At 41.6% G+C, this 25,639-nt stretch overlaps 1 protein-coding gene and 1 long non-coding RNA gene across 11 annotated transcripts in view; one reads left to right on the forward strand and one right to left on the reverse strand.

Moving 5' to 3' along the window:
* Nucleotides 1-1,886: 1,886 nt before the first annotated feature.
* The window catches only part of MORC4 (MORC family CW-type zinc finger 4), a 64,973-nt gene continuing 41,220 nt past the window's right edge, over nt 1,887-25,639 (forward strand). For 8 of the 10 annotated variants that reach the window (XR_016227949.1, XM_070067478.2, XM_089324186.1 and 5 more), the window contains exons 1-8: nt 1,888-2,290; nt 2,413-2,485; nt 10,488-10,620; nt 16,009-16,226; nt 16,964-17,111; nt 20,198-20,330; nt 20,652-20,780; nt 24,992-25,111. Coding sequence is in view for 8 of the 10 variants with exons in the window: in XM_070067478.2 (XP_069923579.1) it covers nt 2,189-2,290; nt 2,413-2,485; nt 10,488-10,620; nt 16,009-16,226; nt 16,964-17,111; nt 20,198-20,330; nt 20,652-20,780; nt 24,992-25,111 (1,056 nt within the window). In the remaining 2 variants the exon portion in view is untranslated. Of the gene's footprint in view, nt 2,291-2,412; nt 2,486-10,487; nt 10,621-16,008; nt 16,227-16,963; nt 17,112-20,197; nt 20,331-20,651; nt 20,781-24,991; nt 25,112-25,639 lie in introns of those variants that run through there. The other 2 variants (XM_070067479.2, XM_089324189.1) reach the window with 2 other exon arrangements.
* The window catches only part of LOC149119692 (uncharacterized), a 59,010-nt gene continuing 40,566 nt past the window's right edge, over nt 7,196-25,639 (reverse strand). Inside the window, exons 2-3 of the long non-coding RNA XR_016227950.1 lie at nt 20,297-20,374; nt 7,196-7,465 (exon numbers count right to left, since the gene is read on the reverse strand). This is a non-coding gene — a long non-coding RNA (uncharacterized LOC149119692). The remainder of the gene's footprint in view (nt 7,466-20,296; nt 20,375-25,639) is intronic.

Below are 25,639 nucleotides of genomic sequence, written 5' to 3' on the forward strand. Positions count from 1 at the left end.
ACCTGGCTCCTGCCATCGGATCAGCGCGGTGCGCCAGCCGCGGCGGCCATTGGAGGGTGAACCAACAGCAAAAGGAAGACCTTTCTCTCTCTCTCTCTCACTGTCCACTCTGCCTGTCAAAAAATTAAAAAAAAAAAAAAGGAAAGGAAACCCTTACATGCTGTTGACGTGAATGTAAATTAGCACAGCCATTATGGAAAACAGTATGGAAGTTTCTCAAGAAAGGAAAAATAGAGCTACCTTATGATCCAGTAATCACACTACTGGCTATATATCCAAAGGAAATTAAATCAATTTGTCAAAGGGATGTCTGTACTCCCACGTTTATTATGACACCAAGACTTGGAATCAACCAAACTTCCCAACAACAGATGAATGAATACAATGTGGTATACAACAGAGCACTATGCAGTCATAAATGACAATGAAATTATGTCATTTGTGATATAGACAAACCTGGATGACATAATAAAAACAGTCAAACACAGAAAGCCAAACACTATATGACCTCATGTCATATGTTTTGGAATCTAAAAAAAACATGGATTGGGGCTGGCTCTGTGGTGTGGTGGGTAAAGCCACCCCCTGTGGTGACAGCATCCCATTTCAGCGCCAGTTCGAGCCCTGGCTGCTCCATTTCCATCCAGCTCCCTGCTAATGGTCTGGGAAAGCAGTGGAAGATGGTCCAAGTGCTTGTGCCCCTTCAGCTGCGTGGGTGACAGAGGGTAAGCTCCTGGCTCCTGGCTTCAGATCAGCCCAGTTCTGGCTGCTATTATCATTTGGGGAGTGAACCAGTGGATGAAAGATTTCTCTTTCTCTCTCTCTCAAATAAATAATTAAAAATAAAAATTAAAAAACAAGGGTTTCCCAAACGTAGAGATTAGAACAGTGGTTACCAAAGGCTGGAGATGGGGGGCGGGGGGGAGGATGGTGAGGAGGTGGTCCACTGGTACCGAGTTATAGTCATATAGGAGGAAAAAATTCTGGGGCTCCATTGCACAGGTGACTATAACTTAATAAGGTATTGTATATGAAGGTACTTCAGAAAGTTTGTAGGAAATGGAATCAAAGGCAAGTTTATTTTGGTGTAAAACAATTTTGAAATCCATGCATCCAAGAGTCTTCAGAAAATTCATGAAAATTGCATATTATGAAAAACTATGCAGTTTTTGCACCAAAATAAACCTACCTTTTAGTTGCATTTTCCAAAAACTATTTTGGAGTATTCTCATGTTTCAAAACACCTAGAAGTTTTTTAAACGCTCTCACCAAAAGCAAATGGTAAACACATGAGGCGGTGGAATATGCTAAAGATCCTGATTTGATCATTATACACTGCATACATGCATGCAAATTTCACATTGTATCCCACAAACATGTACAATTATAGATTGTTAAAGAAGCAAATAAGTATTCATCTAACAACATGGGTTGAAGAAGTGCATAGTGTTTCCTTTTGGGGATACTCCATAACTTAACCAATTTCCTATTTGGCAGTAGAGTATTCAAGTGAATCTATCCTTTATAAATAGCCTCCCTGCAGGCTTGCAAGGAGTTGTAGGTACTTTGCCCATTGTATTCTAGAAAGTTCTGGATGCTTCTGGATACATTTGTGGCCACGTAACCAGACCGCTTTCCCATTGCAGAAGCCTGGTATCTTCTCAGATAGCAAAAACTGTAGTCCTCAGAACTTGAAAGACTTGTCTTATCCTGCCCGTTAGTCATGCAGCCTAAGCGGGACTCGGTTCCAGAAATCCCATACACCCTCTCCCTCCTCTGGCCTCATTCCTGCCCCTCCCCACGCGCCCGCCGCACCCCCCCCCCCACGCTTTCCCGCTCGGCGGCCTGGCCTATGGCAAACGCCAAGAATTAATTAGGGGCGGGGATCAAGGAGCGGCTGTCAGGAGGTCGCCATATTTCTGTACGGCCCTGGGGCGGCCCCGGCAGTGCTCGGGTCGGGAGAGGTGCTGACAGGGCGGGGCCGCCGCTCGCCGCCGCCGGCCTCACCCCTCCCGCCGGGGACAGGTGGCTGGAGCGCGCCCCGCCTCCGCCAGCTGCGGGTGGGAGCGAGGGAGGGCCAGTCCCGGACGGCCACCGCCTGCTGCGAGCGGGAGTGAGCGAGGGCTGGTCCGGGACGGCCGGGCGAGGAGTCCGCCGGCAGCAAGCGAGTATCGTGGCGGCCAAAAAAATGCTCCTGTACCGAGGGGCCCCCGCGGGCCCTGGCGCTCCTGGCGGCGGGCTGACTCGGCCGGGTAGCGGCCCGCAGGCCTTCGGGATCCGCCTGAGCACGGTAGGTCGGGGGCCCGAGGGGGCGGACGCGCGCGCGCGCGGGCCCCGGGGCTGCGGGGGGCGCGCGGGGAGGGCCCGGCGGGCCGAGGCCTCACGCGGGACGGGACCTTCTCTCGCCCCCAGATGAGCCCCCGCTACCTACAGAGCAACTCCAGCAGCCACACGCGACCCTTCAGTGCCATCGCGGAGCTGCTAGGTGAGTGGCGAGGGCGAGTGCGGCCGCAGTGACTGGAGGCAGCGGTGCCAGCGTGGTGCTGCGGACGCGAGAGGAATTCGCGGAGCCGAGCGGGGTGGGCCGGCATCGGGGTGGGGGCCTCGGGACCCGCCCCAGCTCCGCAGACGCAGGAGGAGCGCAGCTCTCGCCGGGGACGAGGTTCCGCGACGAAAACCGAGGAAACAAGGTGTACCTGAAGAGTTAGGACTCCCGGGTGGATTTTCTCTCTGGCTCGTGATGTTCCGGGCACTTTAGGATACCTTAGTTAATAATCAAAAGGAGATGCATTAAAAAAATCGGATCCTGAGGCCGCTGGGCTCCACAAGGGCTGGCGACTGACGCCAGACGCTAAGCTAGCAAAGGGACATTGTAGAGGACCGGGTAGGGTCGCGGGGGAGGATCTGCAGAGCCGAGTGCTTTAACTTTTGAGACAAGAAAGTCGAGGAATGATGGGACATCTCTGAAGAGATGACACGAGTGCATTTGGCTCCCTGCAACTGCAAAGGGCCGGCTCCACGGTCCACGAGCGCCCTCACACCGCTGGAATGAATACTGAGGACTTCACCTCTTACTCCCTCCGTGTTTGCTTTTAAAGCGTTTTCACTTGACCCCTTGAAGCCAAGTACAGCAGCTTTTGCAGCAGCATGCTAAATACTGTAAGGAAAACAAAGGAGAAAACAGCCCTGCACGAAATGCAGCAGCATGCAGAGCTCCTTATAAACGCTTCAAAAATTGACCAAAGTGTGTGTGTGTGTGTGTGTGTGTGTGTGTCGGGGAGGGAGGGTATAATGCGGCAAGGTAGAACAGAACAAAATCTTGAAAATGACTTTACAGTCCCCGAATGAATCCCAGGCGCTACTTAAGCAGTCACTGTGACCATGTCATCCGAGTTATTTTAGTTAAGAAGTTGGTGGGCAGCAGGAGGAGATATAGTTAGGAGAGTTGTTTGGAAGGTGATGGAGAACTTTGATGATTCATTTGACTATATCACCAAATGCTTTATGGTAGGTATGCCTTCATTAGAAAGGACAGGGGGAAAAATGACACCGATAGTTTTTTTTTTTTAATTTTTAAAGATGTATTTATTTGAAAGTCAGAAATACACAGAGAAGGAGAGGCACGGGGTGGGGGGCTGGTTCACTCCCCAGCTGACTGGGACTGCCAGAGCTGCGCCGATCCGTCCCGAGGGCAGGGGCCCAAGGACTGTTTTCCCAGGCCTTATCAGAGAGCTGGATCGGAAGTGGAGCAGCCTGGATGTGAACCAGCGCCCATCTGGGATGCCTGCACTGCAGGCACAGCCTAACCCACTATGCCACAATGCCGGCCCCCAACAATAGGTTTTGAATCCAAGAGAACAGGGACCATGCCTGCAGTGAAACTCTGCAGAATGAAGTAAAATCTATGTGCGTGTAACTTAGGAAAAGAGAGAGAAGTAACAACCTACTGGGAAATAGGGGACAGAAATGTGTCGTTCCTTCACAGTTACACCTTGCCAAACTGTATGTACCTGTGCTGTGCTGTGCATGTAGCATTTTACAGGTAATTTAAGGAGTTTTGAGTTTATAATTTTGAATATGCATGATTTTTGTCTTAAGAACTAATAAAGATCCTAGGCCTACCGTAAAATGCCCAGTATGAGTTTTGAGTCTATATGTATATTCTACACATACACACATGCATGCAAACTTATATACAAAATTTTTTAAAGATTTTATTTATTTATTTGAAAGGCAGAGTCACAGAGAAACAGAGGCAGAGAGAGAGAGAGAGAGAGGTCCTCCATCTGCTGGTCCACTCCCTAGATGGCCACAACGGCTGGAGCTGTGCCAATCCGAAGCCTGGAGCCAGGAGCTTCCTCCAGGTCTCCTACATGGGTGCAGGGCCCCAAGGACATGAGCCATCTTCCACTGCTTTCCCAGGCCATTAGCAGAGAGCTGAATTGGAAGTGGAGCAGCTAGGACTTGAACTGGTGCCCATATGGGATGCTGGCACTGCAGATGGCGGCTTCACCTGCCATGCCACAGCGCCGGCCCCACAAACATAAATTTTAAAACCAAATCACGACTATGTGTGATAATAGAGGAATGGCAGAGCAAAGCATTGACTGGTGATCCAAAGCTTTCATTTTGTATTTTCCTTCAACATTTTTGCATTAATTTTCTAGTGCATTATTCATTTGGTAAATATTTATTGAGCATCCACTGTATGCAAGGCCAAGGTAGTAGGTACAAAAATGAATACAACATAGATCAACTGTTATAGTAGGGGAGATAAAACATGTACAGAGGTTTATGTATAACAACAAAATAGAAAGTGGTATATCAGCAAAGATGTATACACAAGCGTTGCGGGAGTTCAGGAGAAGGAGGAGTGACTTCCAGTTTACCAGGAAGAGGAGGGTGAGGAAATGCTTTGTGGAGAAGGTGACATGTGAGCTGAGATTTGAGGGATTGGGACATGTGGGTACAGGGTGGGGGGCATTCCAGGCACAAGGAACAACTGCATGAACATAGGCACGAAGCGTACTGAGTTTAATTAGAGCATGGATTTCACAAATAGAAAGGGAAAACTACAGGTCCTTGGAGAGTTTACAAAGAGCGTTTACAAGTACCTTTGCAACTTTACCCTTTGAAGTAAATAATATTTTTTGTACCCTATAGATGAGGAAACAGAGGATAAGAGAATTTAACTGACTTTTCCAGGGCTACACGTGTGGTAAGTGGCAGATCTAGGATTCCCATAGAGGCCTTTTTACTCCACGTAGCAAGTAGGAAATGAGATTAGAAAGGTGACCTGGGACCAGGATGTGACTAGGACCCTCTGGCATTTGGCCGCCTTATTCTGAAGTTTTCTCAGCAGGGGAATGTCATGATCAGAACTCTGCTTCAGGAAAATGAACCTTGCAGCAGTGGATAAGATGAACTGGAGAAGAAAGTGATGTGGTTTGGAAAGACTAGGTAGGAGATGTGATTGCAGTAACCCAGATGAGCGGGAACAAACCCTGTAAACTAAGAGAATGCCAAAGGGATAGTAAAAGCAAGATGTTGAAAGAGCCTAGGGATGTGTATTGCAAGGGAGAGGGAAGGATTAAAAAGAAAAAAGACTTTTACATTTCACACTTGTCATTTGAATGTTGACTCGTGTGTGTGTGTGTGTGTGTGTGTGTGTATGTGTATGTGAGAGAGAGGAAAAACAATAGGTTTGGGACAGAAAGTTATAACCTTACATTTAGGTAAGAATACTTTTAGATACATGCAAGATGTCTGTAGGGCAACAGCTCTGCTCTGGTGACCTCAAATATACCCACATAGGCCAATTCTGTTGGAACAGCAGAGGATCGGGGGCCTTGTGATCCTGCGAGAGCAGAAGAGGATGGTGAGCTTGCGAAGCACTGCCTCAAAGCCATCTGCCACTCACCTTCCACTGTTCCTGAGAGGCTGTCTTGGAGTAGTATCTCATTGCCTTTTGGGCTCTGGTGAGGTATGAGGCTTCAGTTACAGTGATGTTTAGACAACAAGGGATGGGGATCTAGCTTACCTTTTAACTTGGTCTACCTCTTCAGCCAGCGTGGGGTAGGCCAAGATAGAGGGTGAAATAGATTTCCCAGGAATCCCATGCTATTGTCCAAGTGGTGAGCCACAGGACTAGAGAGAGGGTGTTCTCACTAAGGGATAGCATGGTCCACGTTTGGACAGATAAAACACCCTGGGATCTGGTAATACATGAGATTAGACATCCTTATTAGGGAATGAAGACATCCCCAGGATCTAGTAGTGCAGCTCTCACCTAAGTAAGTGGTGGGCGAGAGGAGTAAGGCTTCTTGGGCAGGGTGAGGTGGGCCAGGGGCAAGCTAGATTTCCTGGGGTTTGGTAGCACATGCTACATGTTGGTAAATTTTTGGAGAGTTAAGCAGCAAGAAGTAGGATTAGAACTAGCCACCAGACTGGTGCCTTATTATTATAAGTTCATTTGCTGTGGCCAACCTTGTTATTATAATTTCATTTGTTGAGGCCAAGTGAAAGACCATATAAAATCACAAGTAAGTATAAAGTGGTGTTCGCTGGTGCCTGCCAAGCACCATTCTCACCACTTCTCTCTGCTTCCCCAGCTGATCTCCCTCTGCTTCTCCAGCTGACTCTGGCCTCTGTATGTCCCCTCCCTCCAGTACTCCATGAGCTTCTAGCCAAGGAGATGAAATATCTAGCTGCTCCTGGCACCTATCTTGTAACTCTTGAAGTGCCTGTGTTAAATCTCTTTGGTGTATTCCTATAAAAAGAAGTATCAGAATTTGGAAAAAACTTGCAGTAAAGAGGAAAAGAGTTAAAGTGATTTTTTTAAAAAAAGATTTATTTTTATTTATTTGAAAGAGTTACAGAGAGAAGTAGAGACCGAAAGAGAGGTCTTCCATCCACTACTTCACTCCCCAGATGGCTGCAACAGCTGGAGTTGTACCAATCCGAAGCCAGGAGCCAAGAGCTTCTTCCAGGTCTCCCACGTGGGTGCAGGGGCCCAAGGACTTGAGCCATCTTCTAGTGCTTTCCCAGGCCATAATAGAGAGCTGGATTGGAAGAGGAGCAGCTGGGTCTCGAACCAGCGTCCATATAGAATGCCAGCATTCCTGGCCAGGGATTTAACCCACTGTGCCACAGAGCTGGCCCCCTAAAGTGCTTTTTCGAGAGAACTGCAAGCTTATTTTTTTTTAAAGATTTATGTATTTATTTGAAAGTCAGAGTTACACAGAGAGAAGGAGAGCCAGAGAGAGAGAGGGGGAGAGAGACAGAGAGAGAGAGAAAGAGAGAGAGAGGTCTTCCATCCGCTGATTCACTCCCCAACTGGCCACAATGGCTGGAGCTGCATCGATCCAAAGCCAGGAGCCAGGAACTTCTTCTGGGTCTCCCACGTGGTGCAGGGGCCCAAAGGCTTGGGCCATCTTCCACTGCTTTTCCAGGCCATAGCAGAGAGCTGGATTGGAAGAGGAGCAACCGAGACTCAAACTGGCACCCAAATGGGATGCTGGCACTGCAGGCAGCAGCTTTACCTGCTACGCCACAGCGCCAGCCCCACAAGCTTATTTTTTTGAATGTACTGTTGTATAGATGTGTGATTGGAATTGATATGTGTTTGAATTGTGTATGTTCAAAAGTGTTAGAAAGAAGTCTTCTGTGTTCAAAGTTATCAATGTATAAATGATGTCCAGTTGATGGACAAATTGTATCTGTCTCGAAGGTCTTGGCTCTCTCCCAGTAGAAATGACTGCTAAGTCCCAACACAATTCAGGTTCTGCTTGCCAAGTGAAGTTTCTTGAAACAATGTGCATAGCTATAAAATGCTGAATCCTTCTATTAGTTAAATGGGAAAATAGCGCTGCCTCTTACAAAGTAAAGCAGTATATTTCTGATGAAGCTGCCATTGTGGGGCATAGACTTATAACTCCAAAAGTTAGCCTACTTGTCTTACTACAGTACCTGGGGCTTAGGCCTCACCTGGGCCTTAAGTATTGACCATACAAGACTTCTTAGCCTTCTCCTGAGGCTGTTGGTGTTGCCTTGCTGCTGCTGAGACTTTTTTAGGTTACAGTCAGTGACAGTTACATCAGTGACTTTGGTAATACCATTGTGGCCCTTAAAAGTAATGTCTTGTTTCATTTGATGGCATTCCATACATCCATGTGATATAACCAATATTGTCAGTTGTATTGCAAAAATAGATGTTTTGAAAATGTATAATACTTCTCTCTTTTTAAAAAATGTATTTATTTATTAGAGGGGCAGAGAGAGAGAGAATCTTCCATCCACTGGTTCACTCCCCAGATGGCTGCAACAGCCGGAGTCAGGAGTCAGGAGCTTCTTCCCGGTCTCCCACATGAGTGCAGGGGCCCAAGTGCTTGGGCCATCTTCTACTGCTTTCCCAGCCCACAATAGAGAGCTGGATCAGAAGTGGAGCAGCCAGGACTTAAACTGGTGCCCATATGGGATGCCAGCACTGCAGGTAGCGGCCTTACCCACTATGCCACAGTGCCAGCCCTAGTACTTCTCTTGATTGTAAGGGATATTCCCAGTGGGAAAATGCCATGATTTTATCAGTGGTAATGGTTGGCTGTACAATCAGGATCCCACCTTGCTCTCTCATTCCAGCAATGTAGTATCAGTAATGCAATATAGGATACCATGGAAAGAGGGGGTAGAAGCTAAGATCTCTTTCTTGCTTAAAGAGCTAGTAGAGACATTTTGTTTGTTCCTTGTGTGTTGCTGTAACCAGTCTGGTGCCTTATAAGTAAAAAAATTTATTTGACTGGAAAGTCCAAACAACATGGCACCAGCATGCTGGTAAGGACTTCCTGTTTGCATCACAAGAAAGCTAAGAAGCAGAAAGCGAATTAGCCACTTGCCGAAGGGGCCAAGCACATTGGGGTGGCACCCTATTGTAACAGCTGGCTCTCTCTACTAATCTAGCATATTAATCTTCTCCTGCCAGACCTAGACCTAGGCTGCTCATGTAGGAGAGCACTAATCCATTCATGAGGGTGGAGCCCCCATGACTTAATTTACCTTCTGGTAGGTCCCACCTCGTAAGACTTCTACTACCTCAGCACTGCCACACTGAGCACCAGGCTTTTGGTACATAAATCTTTGAGGGACAAACCACATCTAAACCACAGTGATATCCAGAACATTACACAGATTGCCTTTCTACTTGGGCCAGTGAACCCTTGAGAGACTTTTAAGTCACATGTGTCAGTGCCCCACAGTCACTGGTGACTGTGGCAAAAGAAGTGAGCGCTAGACAATGGCACCCTTTGAGGTTGCAGACATGGCACATATGTTAGGAAAGACTTGGGAGTCTTTTTAAAAAATATATGATTTATTCATTTATTCGCTTGTAAGGCAGAGTGACAAAGACAGAGAGGTAGATCTTCCACCACTGGTTCACTCCTCAAACAGCCACAACAGCTGGGGCTAGGCCTGACCAGGAACACCATCTCAGAACCAGGAATACCATCTGGGTCTTCCACGAGGGTGCAGGGACCCAAGTACCTGAGCCATCATCTGCTGCTTTCTCAGGTGCATTAGCAGGGAGCTGGATTGGAAGCCAAGCAGCTGGGACTCAAACCAGAAACCAGTGCTCTGATATGGGATCCCTGCATCACAAGTGGCAGTTCAACCTGCTGTACTACAATGCCAGTCCCAACTTTGGAGTCTTAAATACTTAACCTATTGTGAAGATGCGACTCAGGACAAATCATGAAACTGTTCATATTTTTTTTAACTTTAATTCTATGTTCTCCATTTCATGCGGGGTAGGCATCTTCACTTTTAACATTATTACATGATACTTAAGCAGGATTACTCCTTTGTAAGCATGCTTGCTACCATCACTGGGATTTAGGTAGGCAACTAAATGTTTTGATTTTTAACCTGTGACTCTTTCAGTGTCCCTTGGGCTATAAACAGGGATGTTGATGATATCTGTGCTCTTCAACAGAGGAGGTGATGCAAAACAACAGAAAATTAACATTCTTAAAAATAAAATGTTATGTGTGTAACATGAATCTATTTTCACCAAAATTACTGTTTCAGCCTCTCTCTGTAGCTGTCCTTTACTGTATGTGTTCACAAGTAATGAAGTGACGTAACAGACAAAAAGTTACAAAACCAAAACCAAATCAGAGCAAAATGCCTTGTGTATAGGACTGGTGACTTTTCCCATAGACTGTGAAAGGAGAAAGGCAGGCTGCTGGTCATATGAAATTTAGAAATCCGCTTCATAACTCCATATGCCATCATGTGTGTTGTTCTGCATCACTCAGTAAGTGTGCCCCACTCACCATCACCGTTCGTGTGCCCCACTCACCATCTGGGACATCCACATGAAGTGCCCATGAAGGGCCTAAAGAGCAGTTTTCATGTCTTTGGACACTGAACTAGAGATTTTGGTCGAATTTTGGAAAGTGAGATCTAATATCACAGATTTCTACCTTTTGCAGATAATGCTGTAGATCCAGATGTATCCGCCAGGACGGTGTTTATAGATGTTGAGGAGGTCAAGAATAAATCTTGTTTGACCTTTACTGATGATGGATGTGGTATGACACCTCATAAACTACACCGAATGCTGAGGTAAAAAGTGTTTTCGTTCTCTTGTCTTGTTTTGAGTTTATGAAATCTGTTGAAGACTTCCTGTTGTTCTTCAAGATTGACCATCCCCTTTATTCATTCAACAAATATTTATTAAGTGTCTCTTCTGTGCCAGGGCACTGGTTTTGATACAGACACTGTTCCTGTCCTCACAGAACTTACAAGTCTAGCTGACAATTCAGACAGTTAAACAAGCAATCATAATACAATGTGATAATCATAATGATAAGAAAGCACAGGATGTGTGGGATGAGTCAGCAGGGAATCCAATCTGAACACATAGGTTAGTCAGAAGCCTCCTGGATGGAATGTTATTTAGGCAGAAACCGAAGGGTGAGTAGAATTGAAGGAAATAAAGGTGCACTCAACAAGGGAGGAGAGTTCTTGTGAAGAGGACAACAAATATGAAGGCCTGGAAACCTTCATTTGTCTGAGATCTCCACTTTATATCAATGTAAACTCATTATTAAATCAGACAACCCTGTCTGCCACTGGAGTTGGGGCAATTTGTGGATTAGAAGCATGAAGATGCTTGGGTATAATCAAGCCCCGTGAAAGACAGAGAGAAGGCGTTGACACACACAGTCTCTGAAGGTTTTACAGTTAAATTGCAAGGTTAGGAAATTGTTTTTTCTAACTTTTAAAGCTGCTGATAGATTTCTGTTGCCACTCTCAGTGCTCTTAATGACTTTCAAAGGTCTGTAGTCCATAATGTAAGTTTGTACTGTATCATCTTCACATATCACTCAGTGAGACAAGAATGTCACTGGCATGTTGGTGAAGTTAGAGAAATGGCCCTTTTCCATAACTTAACCGCATCAGTTTTTATCTCCTGAAGTTAATAGTAAATATTAAGGAAAATCTATTTTAGATGAAATGGGGTCAAAACATATATGTGTCTAATTCTGTATGTACTAGCTGGCCACCCTAAAATCACTTGTCTTCTCAGTGACTCCTTCTTATCACACCTTATCCCACATGACAGGGGTGTCAAATAGTGGGCCCAGAAAATCTGATATCATTCCATTTGTGTCTGTAGAACTGTATCTGTGAAAGCTGGTTCTAGTTGTAAGGTGGGAGGGAGGAGGAGGATGATGTCAGAATAATTGCAACAATTTTTGTCCTGGATTCATTCCCTTGTTCATTCAACAAATTCTTAATGAGCACCTATGTGCAAGGCACCAGAAATAAAGTGATGAGCCAGACAGACATAAACGTTCTCAAAGGACTGACAGTTCACTGAGTAAGAAATCAACTGAGTAGCTACATAACTAAACAGGCTGTTCTACCCGGAAGGAAAAGTACAGTTTCCTTGAGAGCATATAGCAGGGATCTGATTTAGTCTTGGGAATCAAAATGGCTACCCTGAAGAAATGACATTTAAATTGAAATGCAAAGGATGAGTATCATCCCTTCAAAATTTTGTTCCTTTCCCACAGAGCAAAACATGCAGACAGCTCTCTTTTTTTTTTTTTTTTTTTTTTTTTTGGACAGGCAGAGTGGATAGTGAGAGAGAGAGACAGAGAGAAAGGTCTTCTTTTTGCCATTGGTTCACCCTCCAATGGCCGCTGCGGCCAGCACGCTGCGGCCGGCACACCGCGCCTGTCTGAAGGCAGGAGCCAGGTACTTATCCTGGTTTCCCATGGGATGCAGGGCCCAAGCACTTGGGCCATCCTCCACTGCCTTCCCGGGCCACAGCAGAGAGCTGGCCTGGAAGAGGGGCAACCGGGAAAGAATCCGGCGCCCCGACTGGGACTAGAACCCCGTGTGCCGGCGCCGTTAGGTGGAGGATTAGCCTATTGAGCCGCAGTGCCGGCCCAGACAGCTCTTAAGCTGTAGCATCCCCCCCAGCCCGTCATGCCAAATAATATTAACTAATTTGAGATGGGCAGTTGTTCCTTGTTTAAAAATTAATTTTAAAAGCATTTTAATGTGTTCTTAATGTACTAGATTTTGTGATTGTATCTTAAAACAAATTTGACTCAGCCAAAAGATGCCATTTATTTAAAGAAGATAGTTTAGTCTGATTCTAACTTCTAATCAAGGGTTCACTTGTTGTAATTTCTTTTTAAATAATTGAATTTAGAGGTGGCTTTGAAAATTATTATTTAATTTTTCTGTTTTTCATTTGGGGACACATTATTTTCATAGTTTGAAAAATGGAAATAATTATGCAAAATTATTATTAAGTCCGCAGAAGTTCTATTTGACCGGACCTATAACATTTGTTGTTATCTTTTTTATATTTTCCAACCCTTTATGCCATTCTTTTTTTTTGGACTGATAAAATAGTTATATAACTGCATCAACAGTTTCTTCCATAAACACAGATTCACATAAAAATCAAATTAAAAAAGAAAAGCCTATCATTAAATTCCTTTAAAGTCCACGCTCAGTTTTCTTTAACTGCTACAGATAGTGTATGAATCAACTGGTCTATATATTCAGCTGCCTTTTTCAGCAGGTGGAAAACCTCTTTCAAAGGTCAAGGATTAAAAACAGCTACAGAGCAACAGAATGAGGTATTTGCTACCTCTACTCAGAAGTGCATTTCCTAGTAGGTCCGTTGTTCTGTAGCAGGCATGGGGAACTGTTTCATTGCCAAAGGCCATTTGGATATTCATAACATCATTCGCAGGCCATATGAAATTATTGCCTTAAAAATGAGTCTGCTATAGATTTATTGAATTTCGAGTCCCACCTGCAGTTGCTTTGGCAGGGCCAGACCAGATGATTTCACGGGCCTTATAATGGCCCATGGGTCAGATGTTCCCCCACACCTGTTCTACAGTCAGATAATAATAGTATGCTTAACAGTTTGATTCCTTTATAGTACATATTGCATCACCAATATATCTAGGTAACAACAGTGCCTGCCCATGTACAAGAAGGCCTCAAAAAGTTCATGGAATATGCATATTTGAAAAATTGTGTGTGTATTTCAATATTTTTGCACCAGAATAAATTGATATTTTAGTTCAATTTCCACAAACTATTTGAGATACCCGTGAATGTCGATAGCTTTTGATAAGGTTGGTTTCATTGGTCAGAGTCCTGATTTAAATTTCCCTCTCTGGATTCTAGATTCTTGACATTTTAAGGCGCTCATGGGCAAGCTGCTGTATTCTTGGGTTCCACTCAAAGAGTAGATATCCCAGCTCTCTACGTGTGTAAACAAGATCATCTCTTATATGAGAGAACTGAACAGAACTGATTTAGCAAAGAGAAGCCACCTATCTAAGCCAAGATGGCCCTGTGGAAAATTATTGAGCTATTATCAAACTATATTAAATTCCTTCCTACAATTATATTATTATGTGTGCTAAGGGCTTTTATATTAGGTAGTGTTTGATGGTATCTTGCATCCATTTTGCAAATTCGCAGTTAAATAGAATACTTAACATGGGAACTTGGTGGAATAAAAGAGCACAGGGGAAGAGTTAAGTGAAACATAACTGCAAAAAATCCACAGCTCCCAGCTTCTCATTATTTTTGTCCTTTTCTATCCTGATTCTGGCTCTGCCCTACTACTAATCTTCTCAACTTTTTGTCATCATTTGATCTTCCCAAACTAAGTAACACAATGATGATTTGTACAGTTAGTATGGGAAAAGGAGGTGATAGGTGGCAAAAGAGGCCAAGAAATTAAGGAAGTAGTATAGTCTTCCTATTTTCATCACTTTCCCTTGACCACCTAATTGAAGGGTTTGTGGTATTAGAGAAAGTTTACATGTAATTAACAAATTCATTTCACAAGGTAGGTAAGATTACTATTTAAGAAAGAGTCCTGAGTTTTGGATGTGACATTAAATGTGAAGTAGGAGTAGCGATTAGCTCATGGGAATTCTCAGAATGACTGTCAAATTTAGTTTAAAATTAAATTTTGAATGCTACTGTATAATTAACGTATTTTAAATATATGATTTACTTCTCTTTATGGTCCAGTGTTTTCTAGCCAATTCTTCCACAAGAAGAATGGGAATGACTGAATATTACCAATGTATGAGACCCAATGACAGCACAAGAACTCAGTGTTCTTTTAGTTTTTACAAAGGTCTATGGCCTTGAAATGTCCTTACTCTGTTGTTAGACTTATTTGGGGGATGAACAAATCTATAAAGTATCTACTCTAGAAGGATATGATGGTATTATCATATTACACCGTGAGATAGAAAATCAAAAGGTGATTCTCTTTCTTAGTGGCTAAACACAAAATCACACTCTTCAGGAAGTGAAAACTGGGCATCTTGGTCCTTTCTGTTCAAAATAGTAAGAGTCAAGACCATGCTGCTTGGTTGTGGCATATAGTCTTCTTGATATTGAAAAAGCATTTAATCTGTGATATAGGAAATCCTTCCTCAGGTTATTAACCATGAGGATAAGGGTTCTGTCTCTTTTATTAATGGGTATATCTCCAGTACTTAGTGCAGTGCGTGGCACATAGTAGGTGCTTAGAACATGTTTATTGAATGAATAGTAGTGCACAAAAGATAGTCACTAATTAGTGTAAAATTAGTCACTCTGAACTGAGACAATCTCTACAATTAGTTTTCTTTGTGGTAATGAAAGAAAGAAGATAATCATTTTCTAGATTTCATACCTTTAAATTTTTTTAGGTTCTCTTATTTTTATTTGTATCTCAATGGAAAATATAAGAAAAAGAGAAGTTCTGATTCCCAGATTGAGCCAATGCTAAAGGGCTACAGAGTTTATTGAGGTGACTCAGTGGAAGGCCCTTAATAGAACAAGGGAGACTTTATACTGCAGCTGTTTGCTGATATTCAGAGGCAGAACTACCTATTTTTATCTCTTGGCCACATTCCAGTGAACTGTCCCAGCAGATGGGGCAGAGGGTAAGAATTGGAAGGGTTATACTTTGGGTGGTGAGTTGAAATCATCAAGATATATGATCTCTGACATTCATATTTCTAGAAGATGAGGAGATGCCTAGTCTATTAGGTCTGAGCAGTGCCACTATCTGGTACTTTTGTTACCCTCTCTAGGTAACTACCCTTTTCATTTTATACTGAGATTACTTCTAGCAATGAGAGCCATTTCATCTAGACAAGAAAGGAAGCTGCCCAAGGCTTTCTCCAGTTCTGTTACCCAATGAAAGGGAGCCTTCTTTACATTTACAAAGTGTGACTCTAATGTAATGGAACTACTTAATACGCACAAACCACACAGGAAAATCTGACCCATTACTCCATAGTAATTTCATATGTTTTTAACTGAGTAGTTTTTGCCGAGAAATACCAAAAGGAATCAAAAAGGAGGAACTTTACAAATGTTCTTCATTTGTACATTCTGTCACCTATCTTAAGATGCTTTCTACCTTTCTAATGTCTTTTTTTTCTTGTGTAATTACAGCTTTGGTTTTACAGATAAAGTAATAAAGAAGAGCCAGTGTCCCATCGGGGTCTTTGGTAATGGGTTCAAGTCTGGCTCGATGCGGCTCGGAAAGGACGCTCTTGTCTTCACCAAGAATGGGGGTACCCTGACTGTTGGACTCCTATCACAGACCTACCTGGAATGTGTCCAGGCCCAGGCAGTTATTGTACCAATTGTTCCATTCAACCAGCAAAACAATATCCTTTCTGGAAGGAGAGAATGTTGGCTACAAATTAGTCTTGTCTGACTATTTTGAAGAGGACTGCTTACTTTCAGGTCAAATCCAGCTATCATTTGGTCTTTCATATTTTAAAAATGTCTTCATATTTTTAAAGATGTGTTCAAATGTGTTAAAATTAACTGGAATATCCCTCTGTTAAATAATTATAAAATAAGTAGATAGATCATTGGCAGAAGCTTTGAAGTGTATTTTCAAATGCTGAAATTTTCATTATTATGCAGTTTATATTTAACTCATGGTTAATTTCCCAGGGCACCCCTAGTTTTTTGATTTAGCTACATTGGTTTTCATCTTCCTAGAATCATACTGTTAATCAGCTTGTCTGATAGCAGAATATCTCGTTTCCTTGTATCTGGACAAGCTGTGATTTCCGTGAGACACCAAGTTTCTTGGTGGGTGCATTAAGAGCAGTAAGGTCGGAATCATTGCTTCCAAAGACTTTAAAAGGTCAGCCTTCAATCCTTTTCATAAATATCAGCCTGTCTTTGTTTATATTATATCTTCGAAGCTGTATTCTGCAAGAGTATCTGATTTTGGTGTTTGTCGCCCATTTTCCCCTTCTTTTCTTTAGCTGTAATGCCTGTGCTTTATGTTCATATTTTTGTGTACACATGCAACTCAAAAGGTAGATCTTCCTTCTTTATAGCATTGTCTTAAGATACTATTTTTTTCTTTGACTGTGTTTGGTTTTACAAAAAATGATTATTACTGAGGATTCCTTGCCCAGCCTAGAAGCCATCTTGAATTATTCAATCTTCAACAGTGAAAATGACCTGTTGGCCCAGTTTGATGCCATCCCAGGCAAAAAAGGCACCCGTGTTCTCATTTGGAACATCCGCAGGTATAGTATTCCAAAGGTCATCGATTCTAATAAGCAGAAGTAGTGTGATGAATCACATTTTAATAAATCTTTCTGAAAAAGAGTACATATATTTTGATACAAATATATGTCTCCTTACATACCTTTCTAAAACTTTCTCGTAGAACCACAGTCCTGTTTTGACAAAGTGGTTCTTGTTAGTAAAATGTTTAAGGTGAAAACATGTATATCCTGAGGCTATTGCCACAGATAACAAATACAGTTTGTCATTGTTCTAAGAACCTCAGAATCCTTTGTAAATATCTATTTCATCTCCATGGGCATTGTTTTGAGGTTGGTAAATGGCAGTTATTTTTAATGTATTTGACAGTGAAAATGAAGTATGAGAAAAAAGAAATTAGAGTAACAAAGCATAACCATGATCTTTAAAAATGAAAGAACTTTGTATTAGTGCTTTTAGAATAACTGCATTAGAAGTAGAAAAATCTTTGAAGCAGATAGATTTTAACTGTAATTAGGTTGGTTTAAAATCTTGTCTTTAGAACTAATAAAATAATACTCTGTGGTCTATCATTTGTTTAATCTTGACATGTCAGATGGAATACATTTAAAGAATATTAAATCATAAACACAAAACCTAAAATCCTTTAATATAAACTAGAAGTGTTCCTGGTATGTTTAATACAACATACTACCAGATATATTCATTCTTCCTTTTCTCCTTTGGTCAAGTATTTTATCTTATTTCTTACCTGGGTGAAACTCAGATTAAAAAAAGTAATGCTGGTTTGTATGAGTACTTACAATTAAAAAGAATAAAAATAAGGCAGGCTTACACATGAATAATTTAGATAGTTCTCCTCTGTGTCCTACTAGGAAAACTTCAAATCTATATTACAAAGGGTCATTTTTCTGAGACATTTCCAGTGATTTACACAGATTTAACACATTTTTTCTGTATATGTTATTTATTAGTTATATGGTCCTAGATGTTCTATAAAGGATTGCATGGTCAAGTAAGCTTGAGAAAAGCTGTCTTAAACAAAGTATACCATGCTGCTTTTACTCCAGGACTTCTCAGAGGCTTACATGTGCTAATGTGCACCAGAGATATTTAAGAGACCAATATCTCCCAATTTTTAAAACAATGTTTTCCATTGCTTCTTGGCCTTTTGGCTAAGATTAAATGTAAAAAAAAAAAAAATGTTCTCCAGGCTCTTTTCCTTGCACAGGGAAGGGGAGAAGGAGGGAGGTCCAGGAACTTCCTCTGGGTGTATATATTACAGTAGAGTGCAGTAGTGAGAACTGAGATTATCCTAGAAAGTCCAGAATAGACAATGACAGTGTCATGGGCTTTATATAGGCTACACGCCACAGTGACTCTGGTCCAGCTCTGCAGAAGGAGCAAGATTTTCAATATAGCAACTCTGAGCTTTGGAACCAGAAGTATGAAGAAATCACTGGAGCTTGAGGTGACTCTGAGGGCTGAGAACTTTTCTCAATTTTATTTAATCCTTACAACATTTATGTATGTATGTATGTATGTATTGTTTAAATGTATCACGAGGGCCTATTGTTCCGCAGAACAAATTTTGGGAACTATTCTGCTTTATTTATTTCTTCATGACATGTGATTTGGTTTTTTAAAAATATTTTATTTATTTATTTTGAGAGGTGGAGTTACATAGAGAGGGAGAGGCAGAGAGAGGGAGGTCTTCCATCTGCTGGTTCACTCCCCTCAGTAGCTGGAGCTGACCTGAAGTCAGGAGCCAGGAGCTTCTTCCAGGTCTCCCACATGGGTGCAGGGGTGGAAGGACTTGGGCCATCTTCCACTGCTTTCCCAGGCCATAGCAGAGAGCTGGATTTGAAGAGGAGCAGCCGGGACTTGAACCGGCGCACATATGGGATGCTGGCGCCACTAGCAGAGGCTTTAGCCCACTATGCCACAGCACTAGCCCTGTGATTTGTTTTAATTATTTTTTTCCAGAAACAAAGGCGAATCTTATTTTCTTTCCTTGGCAGTGATTAGTAATAGTGTGTGTGTGTGTGTGAGAGAGAGAGAGAGAGTGTGTGTGTGTGATATGGACCAAAGCTACGTGACCCAGACAAATTATGGGAAGAAAGGTCCTAATGAAAGGAATATTGGCACTATTATATTTAAGTGATAATTCCATAAGTTGTATTCTAGAAAACTAATAAATATATACCATTTTTTTCAAAATTCATTTCTCTGAAAGGCAGAGTAATGGCGAGGGGGAGAGAAAGAGAGAGGGAGGGAGGGAGGGAGAGAGAGAGAGAGAGAGATAGGGATAGGAAGAGGAAGAGGAAGAAAGACATCTTTCATTTGCTGATTCACTTCCCAAATGTCTACAATATCCAGTTCTGGGCCAGGCTGAAGTCAGGAGCCAGGGACTATCCTGGTCTCCCATGTGGGTGGTAGTCACCCAAGTACTCTGGCCATCCTTCAGTGCCTTCCCAGGCACAAATGGCAGGGAGCTGGATTGGAAGTGGAGCTGGTGGGACTCAGACTGGTGCTCCAATATGGGATGCCAGTGTTGTAGGCAGAAGCTTAGCCCACTGTACCACAAAGCCAGCCCCAATACATACCATTTCTATAACAATTTTTTTCCTTCCAAAAAGGTTAGATCTGGGGAAATCTTGGCATCTTATTAATCCTTACATTATTGCTGAAGTTCATAGAAGTAGGTTTTGATTCATCTCTTCATTCAGTTAAGGAAAGTGGTATTAAATGACTTATCCAGTAATACCCAGAAAGTGAAGATCTATTTTAAGATCCTACTGTGGGAGATAGCTGATATCCACTTGATTTATCAGATCATATTGCACATTCCTTTTCTTTTTGTACCCTTGGGAAGTTGGTATCACCTCCTCTATGAAACACAGAAGATTTGTTTAGATTGGAAATACCCTTAAATATTATGTGATCTTCAAACCATGTAGTTTGTAGTTCCTTTGCACTGGTAGTCAGGGAAAAATACAGATGTCCAAGTTGTGGCTCATATTGTTTCTTTTCTCTTGGGTTCCTAGTGCATTTTTGTCTTTTGGAGCCAGTTTTTGTTAGATTGGTACTTGTCTCTTTTACCCAGAAATAAAGATGGAAAGTCTGAGTTGGACTTTGATACAGATCAGTATGACATCCTGGTATCAGACTTTGACACAGAAGAGAAAGAGACTGGTGATGTTACCTCTGAGCTGCCAGAAACAGAGTATTCTTTACGGGTGAGTAAGACTGGCTTTTCTTCACCAATCGGAGGTAAGATTTCCTGCAACACGAAAATATTGTAGAATAAGATCTCATTTTAGTTATACGAAGATGACAACCTTTTAGCCCTGCGCTAGACGTCTCTTTCACTGTCTCCACTGAAGCAGTTTAGCCAATTCCATCAGCACATTTTAATGTGGTGGTTGATGTAGTGCAACAAGGTATAGAAACTGAGCCAAATCTTTACCTAGAATAGACTCAGTTGCTAGCAGTGTTTTATGGGGATGTCAGTAGAATTGGAAATGTCACATAATAACTTTCCCTTCACTGTCCCATAGGCGTTTTGTGGTATTCTATATATGAAGCCACGAATGAAAATTTTTCTGCGTCAAAAGAAGGTGACCACACAGATGATTGCCAAGAGCCTGGCCAATGTAGGATATGATCTATATAAGCCTACCTTCACAGTATCCTTACAACTACATGTAGCTGACCTCTTCGTTTCAGGATTACATTTCCAGGTTGAAAAACAAAAGCTTTCCTTTTCTAATTAAAAAATGTGTGTTACAGTACAAATTGTAAAACTCATAGGAATTGTATGTACTCATAGGAAGTATATTATTCAAAGATTTATTTATTTGAAAGAGTTACAGAGAGAGGGAGAGATGGAGAGAGAGAGAGAGATCTTCCATCCGTTGGCTCACTCCCCAGATAGGCCAGGCTGAAGCCAGGAGCTTTATCTGGGTCTCCCATGTGGGTATCGGGGCCCCAAGTACATAAGTTGTCTTCTACTGCTTTTCTCAGGCCGTTAGCAGCAAGCTGGGTCAGAAGTGGAGCAGCCGAGACGTGAACCAGCACCTGTATGGGATGCTGGCATCACAAGCAGCAGCTTTACTTGCTACGTCTCAACACCTGCCCCGGGAAGTATTTCTTAGACCCCACTCTGTGCATTAGTTTATATAAGAAATCACATGGAAACTTTAAAAATAATAGCCGAGATTTTATAGAGTCTTGTTCAGTAAATTTTCAAATATTTTTATGAGTCTTTAAATTTTATTTATTTATTTATTTATTTTGTTCAAGAAGCAGAGAGAGCACGAGCTTCCCCATCTACCTGTTCACTCCTCAGATGCCTGCAACAGCCTGGATGGGGTGGGTGCTGCAGCCTAGAGCCAGGAATTCAATCCAGGTCTCCCAGGTGGGTGACAGAGACCCAACTACTTAAGCCATCACCACTGTCTTCCAGGATATGCATTGGCAGGAAGCTAGAATCACAACCTGTTTTCAGGAATAAAACTCCAATATAAAACATGGGCGTCCTAACCAGCATCCTAACCACTAGGCCAAATGCCTAACTCTGCAATCTTTTTGCTTTTAAATAAAAAGTACTTATTTTTAAGTCTTTGGCTGATTCGAATGAACAGCCAGGTTTGAGAATCTGTCATAAGGAGTACTTCATATCATTTGGTTTTGAATTTTGTTATATATGACATTAATTGATATAAACAAAACAGAAAATTGACTAGAATGCATTAATCTTTTGGATATAGTACAATTTTGTTGTAACATATCAAGACCTAACACTAATGAAAATTAGGAAAGTGGAAATTAAAGGCTGATTTTCTAGAGTGACAGGAATCTTCAGCAGGCTTGACATGGATTTCCTGGTACTTCTAAAGACAGTCACACAGAGAAGCAGTTACTTGTTTCCACTCCCCCCAAACCCCGCATTAGAAGCGGATCTTAGATACTAGAGAAAATCGTAAAATGAACTATAGGAATTAGATCCATCTTTGTTGATGGCATCCAGAGTGAAAAAGAAACAGTCTTTAAAAGACTGGGAACTTGGCCGGTGCCGTGGCTCAATAGGCTAATCCTCCACCTAGTGGCGCCGGCACACAGGGTTCTAGTCCCGGTCGGGGTGCTGGATTCTGTCCCAGTTGCCCCTCTTCCAGGCCAGCTCTCTGCTGTGGCCAGGGAGTGCAGTGGAGGATGGCCCAGGTGCTTGGGCCCTGCACCCATGGGAGACCAGGAGAAAGCACTTGGCTCCCGCCATCGGATCAGCACGGTGCGCCGGCCGCAGAGCACCTGCCGCGGCGGCCATTGGAGGGTGAACCAATGGCAAAAGGAAGACCTTTCTCTCTCTCTCTCACTGTCCACTCTGCCTGTCAAAAAAAAAAAAAAAAGACTGGGAACTTACAAACTGTTATGAAGACTTGCTCTTTCAATTTCTTTTCTAGTAGATAAGCACAGCTCTTGGCCCAAGAATCATATTCATGTTCTCCTTGCTTTATCAAAGGCAATATCTAGCATACTTTGCCTTTTGTTCTCTGATTAAAAATTAGAAATAGCCATTCCTGTATTTTTAAAAAGTCACACGAGCAAATTAATTTTCTCCTTTTGGGAAATATATGCCTTGCCTACTAAGAAGCATATTTTTAGAAAAGCTCTTATCCAACCCAATTTAAGAAAGCCAAAGCTAGCATTGTTAGCATCTGTAGGTAAATTAGTTATACAATCAATCTTACATAGTCTAGGATCTTAATGTTGCAGGTTTAACAGACCCAGTCTAAAGAAGTACTCTCCAACTACTCTTTTAGAATATACAACATCTTCTGTCTAACTTCTTTCTTATGTGGTTTTCTATTAGGACATCTTCCATACATGCGTTGTATATGTACCTCAGTTCTTCTCAATACCTGTTCTCATTTAGCCAGTTACTTTCCCATTTTAGAATTTGGGCTAAATGGGCTCACTATAGGCATGAGTTAAATGAAACTACTAAGATTTCACCAAGGTCACTGAAGAACAATATCATTGGTACTGACATTGATTCCTCAATTATGAAAGGTCTCTCGCCCCCTCTTTGTTTTTTCTCCTCATACTAGTTCAGGAAACCTCCTATTCCGGTGTTACCTGATCCCATAATTTGTCATTTCAAAAGTTTACACCAGAAAGAAAATATTTTGGGGCCAGTGCTGTGGTGTAGTAGGTTAAACCTCCGCTTGTGGTGCTGGCATCTCATATGGATGCAGGTTTATGTCCTGGCTGTCCCACTTCCAAGCAGCTCTCTGCTGTGGCCTGGGAAAGCAGTGGAAGATGGCCCAAGTCCTTCGACCCTGCACCCACGTGGGAGACCCAGAAGAAGCTCTTCACTCCTGATTGGTGCAGCTTTGGCCATTTCAGCCATCTGAATGGTGAACCAGTGGATTAGAAGCTCTCTCTCTCTCTCTCTCTCTCTCTCTCTCTCTCTTTGTAACTCTGCCACTCAAATAAATAAATGAAATCTTTTTAAAAAATTAAAAAAGAAAATATTTAACAGTTTTTATTTTAGCAATATTAGTTTTATGGTGTGGGGTCTTGGTTTTTTCTGTTTGGGGGAATTTTGTTTTGTTTTTCAATTGGAAAAGTCTTATTTAAAGTTTGAGTTTCTGGACTTCATAACACAATCAGGGGTAGGGAACATCTGGCCCATAGGCTGTATAAGGCCCACAAGGTGGCCTTGCCAAGGCAGCTGCAGGCAGGACTTGAAATTCAATAAAGCAGTAGCAAGCGAATTAAGTTGATCATTTTGTACCCCACGGATGGTGTTGTAAATATCCAAATGGCCCTTGGCAGAAAATAAAAAATGTTTCCCACCCCTGAATTATATGTTCTGAGCCAAAAATTACTGTTATGTATATCCATCTGTTGAATCACATCTTTTGTATCATATTTGAAATATTTGCCATATGATTTTGATGCAAGTAGTTTGTCATTTAGAGGGAGCAATGGCGATCATCTTTAAAAAATAACAAAAGTAAGTTTTTATTTAACTTAGGTTGACATGAAGATTTCATAGTATTTTATTGTAATGAAAAATCTCAGTTTCTCTGTTCCCCTTTTATCTTTCTCATTCTCTTACCTTGGTTTTTAAGTTGAGAATGACTTTTTAAAAACTCACTATTATTCAATAATTAAGAACTTAATAATTAGTTCTTTTAGTTTAATCTATCCAAGCTTGTTAACTTCTTCCTATAAAATCTTATAGGACTTGCTTTCAAAGAGATTTTTGTTCTTGTTGGTTTTGTTTTAATTGTGTTTTATGTGGTTAGCACAACTTATTGCCTAAAACTGTACAGATTTCTGTTATGTCATTGACAATATTATCAAAACCTGTGATCCCTATCAGCAACCTGAGTAATTAGTAAAGAAATATTTTGTGGTTATTTGTGAATCTTTAAATCACTGATGGTATTGTAGTATATTTTGTTGTAGACTTTTCGGTGCATATGTATGTTTTATATGTGTACATTAAAATACAGATGATAATACTTTTATATTATGAGCACTTACTAATGCTCTCAAATGTTTTTCAAGGATATAACTTTAAGAACTACATGATAGACCACATGAGTATACCAACATTTATTTAATTATTCTCTTATTGTAGAACATTTAAGTTAGATTTTTCTGCTAGTGCACCCAATTGAAAAAAAATTCTCTGTAACTCATAAACCCTGTTATGCACCCCTGACTATTTCTGTAGGATAAATTCCTAAAAAGAGAGCTAGTTGGACAAAGATTAAGTAGATTTTCTAAAAATACCCTCTAGAAATATTTATTTTTTTGCTATAATATAGTGGTAGATTTTGTCTTCTAAGCCCTTGGTGTCTGTCTCCTTAATGATTTTCTTCAGAATAAGCAGGTGAGAATCACGTTTGGGTTCTCCTGCAAGAATAGCAACCAGTTTGGAGTAATGATGTATCATAACAACAGACTCATAAAGTCCTTTGAGAAGGTGGGATGCCAGGTGAAGGTGAGTGTTAATGTTTCTTTGTTATATGGAACTGAAAATAGGAGGAAGAGAATTTTATATATGCAAAGGGCATAGACTTAGTAATGGTTTTTACTCCCATCTCATGATGTTTGTTAAATTCTGATCCTAGAATTCTATCTTACTGGTGAGCTGTCTTGTATTGAAAAACTCTACCTTTCATTCTTTACAGCTGTTAATTAACCTGGGTATATTTTCTAGATATCTGTTAATAGGAGGTAAAATTAGAACACCAGCAGCTTCACCATATGTATCACCATATTAGTGTCTAAGGTAGCTCTTTCCATTTTCTTAGGGAGACAATAAGGCATAGTGGAAGGCATAAACAATTTGGTGGTTGAAGACCAAGATTTGGGTCCTGGATTTGCTGATTACAAGCTGAGTCCTAGGAGAAATCATTTCATTTCTCTGAGACTCAATTTCCTTCCTTTATTTTATACCTGCTTTGCCTATCCCACACTTACATGGTTGAGAGATTAAAATAAGTTATGTGAAAATTATTTGTAAATT

Source organism: Oryctolagus cuniculus, chromosome X, assembly GCF_051225735.1.
Source record: "Oryctolagus cuniculus isolate XC-2025 breed Fujian yellow rabbit chromosome X, ASM5122573v1, whole genome shotgun sequence".
Lineage (NCBI taxonomy): Eukaryota > Metazoa > Chordata > Mammalia > Lagomorpha > Leporidae > Oryctolagus > Oryctolagus cuniculus.